This window comes from Rhincodon typus, chromosome 7, assembly GCF_021869965.1.
Source record: "Rhincodon typus isolate 14 chromosome 7, sRhiTyp1.1, whole genome shotgun sequence".
Classification (NCBI taxonomy): domain Eukaryota; kingdom Metazoa; phylum Chordata; class Chondrichthyes; order Orectolobiformes; family Rhincodontidae; genus Rhincodon; species Rhincodon typus.
This window is the reverse complement of record NC_063338.1, coordinates 96,221,788-96,226,801: the sequence shown is the minus strand read 5'-3', so window position 1 is coordinate 96,226,801 and position 5,014 is coordinate 96,221,788. Positions and strand designations below refer to the sequence as shown.

Genomic DNA, 5,014 nt, shown 5'->3' with positions numbered 1-5,014 from the left:
CAAACAGTCTTCTGTACTGTAAATTTTTTTTTTTTTATTCACTCATGGGGTGTGGGCGTTACTGGCTGGCCAGCAGTTATTGCACATTGCTAGTTGCCCCTTGAGAGGTGCCCCAAATGGTGAGCTGCCCTCTTGAACAACTGCAGTCCATGTGCTGTAGATAGACCCACAATGCCATTAGGGAGGGAGTTCCAGGATTTTGACCCAGCAACAGTGAAGGAACAACAATACGTTTCCAAGTCAGGATGGTGAGTGTCTTGGAGGGGAACTTGCATGGGGTGGTGTTCCCATGTATCTGCTGCCCTTGTCCTTCTAGATGGAAGTGGTGGTGGATTTGGAAGGTGCTGACTGAGGATCTTTGGTGAATTTTTGCAGGGCATCTTGTAGATGGTACACACCACTGCTACTGAGTGTCGGTGGTGGAGGGAGTGGATGTTTGTGGATGTGGTGCCAATCAAGCAGGCAGCTTTCTTTCTTACTGAAGTCATTTTACAAGCGATTTGAGAATCTATTGACAAAATTGGCACGTGGTGCCTGCTTCCACTTTTAGAAACAGCTTCTATATTGGGTTATCCAACCGAAATCTGCACTATTCTATTCACTGTCTGGATGTTGGCCGTTGCTGGCTGATTGCCTTGTCCTGCCCCTAGTTTAGCCTCTGGAGGTGGAACGATAATGTGCCTGAGCTGCTTTGTGATGGTTTGCTAAAACTGTGTGATGGCCTCCAACACTTCTGGGCCAGGTCAGCGATAGTCAGCTGTGGTGGTGGATGGAGGAGAATTGCAGTCATACATAAATTGGAATGGGTAGTATTACAAGTTTCTTTCCAGTAAACCTGATGAGTTTCTGCAAAATTGACACTTTAAGTTGTCAGACTCCTCTGGTGGAATTTGAATTTATAGTCTTTGAGTTAATCATTCTGATTACTTGCTCTGTAACTTATTGTGATAGTTGTACGGGGACACCCTGATCTCTCTGTTTCACAGTATTCTCTCGTCTCTCCCCGTTGAATTAATAATCCATTTTTCTGTTGTTCCTGCTAAAGCAGACAATCTCAATTTCCTCAACAAAAACAAAGTTGCTGCAAAAGCTCAGCAGGTCTGGCAGCATCTGTGAAGAAAAAATCAGAGTTAACATTTGGGGTCTGGTGACCCTTCTTCAGACCCGAACCCAAACTCAGTCACCGACCCGAAACGTTAACTCTGATTTTTTTTTCACAGATGCTGAGCTTTTGCAACAACTCTGTTTTTGTTCCTGATTTACAGCATCCACAGCTCTTTTGGTTTTTAACCTCGGTTTCCTACATTACATCCCAACTGAAATGTTTTTCCACATCAATGTCTCTTGACTGACCTTTTTGTGAACGTCTTTCAATTTACTTTCCTACCTTTACTCATCTGCCTTTAATCACCTTTGAATTTTTCATCAGACAAGAAAAAATTCAAGAAGCGTCGTTATGATAACGAGGAAGAGGATGAGGATGAGCTTTCCATGGATACCGAATCTCAGGAAGCTGTCCCTTCTGCGGCTGGGAAACAGGTGGAGCAGACTGTGGTTAAGGAAGATGAGTACGGAGCCAAGGATTACAGGACACTGATGAGCCTAAAAGAGGATCACACCTCCAGACCACTTTGGGTGGTAAGTCAGCAACTGTGGCTTGTGTCAGGATTGACTAACTGACAAGACAGTGTTACATTGAAAGGGTCATTTTTGAATTAGCAAACTACAGCTAGTGGAATACAACATAGAACAGTATAGTATATGAACAGGCTGTTTTGCCCACCATATCTGTGCTGAACATGATGTCATTATAAATGAATCCTATCTGCCTGCACGTAGTCCATATCCCTCTATTCCCTACCTGTTCACGTGTCTAACTAAATGCATCTTAAACATTGCTATCAAATCTGCATTTGTCACCTTCCCTGGAATGTAGCATAGATCAGTCTGGGATCCAACCACTTTGTGTCTTTAATAATGATTGGCACCCCAGCTTGGTAATGTCCTTGGTAATGACTTGCACAAGCAGACCCATTGTAACCTAATTTGCATCTGACACAAAGATAAGTGGGAAAGCACTTTTTTTTTGTATTTATTCATGGTATGTTCTTGTCACAGACTAGGCCTTCACTTACTCCTTTCCCCAGTTGCCTTTGAGAAGTTGCTGCCTTGAACCTCTACTGTCTATTTGGTGTAGGAACATCCACAGTGCCCGTAGGTAGGGAGTTCTAGGATTTTGACCTAAACCTGTATGCATGCAGCAGTCCTTGTTTTAAAACAATTTTTTTTTTTCCATTCCAGTCCCCAGTTAAATTTACAGGAAAAAAGTCTTTATAGGGTCTTGATCAAGTAAGTAAAGAGAAAAATGTTTCCATTGGTAGGAGCATTAATAACCAGAGCTACACAGATTGAAGATAATTAGCGAAGAATGGCAGGAGAGGTGAAATGCAGCATTTTAGTAGAGCAGGTTTTTTTTGCTATGGAATATGATTTAATAGAAACTTTCAAAAAGAAACTTGAAGACATTGACAGGGTCTGGGAGTAGAGGACTAAGTGGCTATCACTTTCAAAGCACCAGCACAGGCACAGTTAACAGAATAACCTCCTGTGGTTCACTGGTCGCAGTTGCATACACAGCTTCGCTCATTTATGGGGTGTTTTAATTGTGCTTTTTAAATTTTGTGTCTTTAGGCTCCAGATGGACACGTTTTCCTTGAAGCCTTCTCTCCAGTTTATAAATATGCACAAGACTTCCTGGTAGCCATTGCTGAGCCAGTGTGCAGACCCACACACACGCATGAGTATAAATTAACAGCGTACTCCCTGTACGCGGCAGTCAGTGTCGGGCTACAAACAAGTGATATTATCGAGTATCTGCAGAAACTGAGCAAGACATCAATTCCTGAAGGGATCGTACAGTTCATTAAGGTGAATTTCTATTTAATACTAAATAAAAAGACCAAAGAACTGAGATAATAGAAATCAGAAACAGAAACTGCTGGAAAAACTCAGCAAGTCTGGCAGCATCTGTGGAGAGAAAGCAGAGTAAACATTTTGGTTTCAGATACCTTTCTTCAATGTTTCACTATAGATAGTTCTGAAGAAGGGTCACTGGACCCAAAATATTAACTTGGAATTCTCTCCTCAGATGCTGGCAGACCTGCTGGGTTTTCCCAGCAATTTCTGTTTTTGTGTCTATTCAGTACTGGTTGCTGAGTTCACAACACTGGCTTGGCAGGGTATTTGCCACCCAGTGCCAGTTGCTCTGGACTTTGTTATGAAGTAGTATGAGCATGAACCAGACTATGTGAAGACTGAAGGACATTAGTGAGCCACTTGGGTTTGTGTGACAGCCCAAGGTTTGCGTGGTATTTCACCTGATGCCCTGTCCAGAAGGTTTACTATGTTCAGTTCGTCAGCTTGTCGTATTGGGACTTGGAGTGTTCAGACTCTGGTATTGTGAGTCTAATGTCAGAAGCACTATGCCATCGTATTCTTGGGCTGACTGTATATTTTGCACATACAGGAAGGTCTTTGTAGATCTGATAAGCAATATCAAGATACAATAAAAGCAGAAAGTTGAAATCTGAAAAGAAAACAGAAAATGCTAGAGAAACTCAGTAAGTGCAATAGCATTGTGGAGCAAAAGACCAAGTTAATGTTTTGAATCAAATAGACTTCTTTGGAACAATCGCTCCCTCGGTTTGAAATGTGTCTTCACAACAATCTGTCTTTATCTCATCCCTTTAACACAGCTCAACCAAAGCAATGGAGTGATTTAAAATATCAGAAAATCTTACCTAGCTCTCACACACTGTGTGTACCAGTTTGCAATAGGGACCCAGTGATTGAGAGATTGTTAAACGGGGCAGATGTGTTCTTAGAACCACTTGCCTTATCCAGGCCAGGTTGGGCCCCGTCCCGGGAGATGGCGGGGAAGGGGAATGAAATTTTTCTGGTGGAAAGATGAATGTGAATTATCTTTGTTGTGTTTGTTCCTACAGCTGTGCACTGTTAGTTACGGCAAGGTGAAATTGGTCCTGAAACACAACAGGTAGGATACGCTCATAAGTTCTTTCTCAAGTTTTTTTTTTAGTAATATCCTGACCTTTACAACACTGTTGGAGGGTCAGTACTAAGGGAGTGCTGTACTGTCATAGAGTCAGTACTGAGGGAATGCTGCACTGTCATCTATGAACCTGCTGATCGTGCCTTGGACATCCATGTCAAGATCATTACTGGACACATTCTCATGACATGGACACATCATCATGAATGTATGTGACTGTCATCCCTCGGCCTGAGAGGTATGGTAGGGTAAATTGTCGGGGTCTTTTCCCCGGGGTGGGGGAGTCCAAAACTAGAGGGTGTAAGTTTAAGGTGAGAGGGGTAACATTTAAAAGGGACCTAAAGGGTAACCTATTCATGCAGAGGGTGGTGTGTGTGTGGAATGAGCTGCCAGAGGAAGTGGTGGAGGCTGGTACAATTACAACATTTAAAAGGCATCTGGATGGGTACATGGATAGCAAGGGTTTACGGGGATATGGGCCAAATGCTGGCAAATTGGACTGGATTTTTCTGGGATATCTGGTCGCCATGAATGAGTTGGACGGAAGGGTCTCTTTCCATGCTGTACAACACTATGACTAATAAATCGGTGGTACTCCATGTTGAACAGTACTTGCAGGAAGCACTGAGGTTAGCAAGGGTGCAAAACGTACTCTTGGTAGGGGATTTCAACCACCACAAGTGGATCGGCAGCAGTGTTCCTGATCGAGCTGGTCAGGTCCTAAAGGACATTGCGGCTAGACTGGGTCTGGGTTAGCTGATGAGGGAGTAACCAGGGTCAGTGCTGAGGGGTTGCCGCACTGTCGGAGGGTCAGTGCTGAGGGGTTGCCGCACTGTCGGAGGGTCAGTAATGAGGGGTTGCCGCACTGTCGGAGGGTCAGTGCCGAGGGGTTGCCGCACTGTCGGAGGGTCAGTGCCGAGGGAGCGCCGCGCTGTCGGAGGGTCA

At 44.0% G+C, this 5,014-nt stretch overlaps 1 protein-coding gene across 2 annotated transcripts in view; it reads left to right on the top strand.

Annotated features, from left to right (window-relative positions):
• Nucleotides 1-1,433: 1,433 nt before the first annotated feature.
• Nucleotides 1,434-5,014, top strand: part of ercc3 (excision repair cross-complementation group 3) — a 25,429-nt gene continuing 21,848 nt past the window's right edge. For both annotated transcript variants that reach the window (XM_048598528.1, XM_048598529.1), the window contains exons 1-3: nt 1,434-1,638; nt 2,692-2,928; nt 4,005-4,054. In XM_048598528.1, the coding sequence (XP_048454485.1) occupies nt 1,492-1,638; nt 2,692-2,928; nt 4,005-4,054 (434 nt within the window). In that variant the 5' untranslated portion in view covers nt 1,434-1,491. The remainder of the gene's footprint in view (nt 1,639-2,691; nt 2,929-4,004; nt 4,055-5,014) is intronic.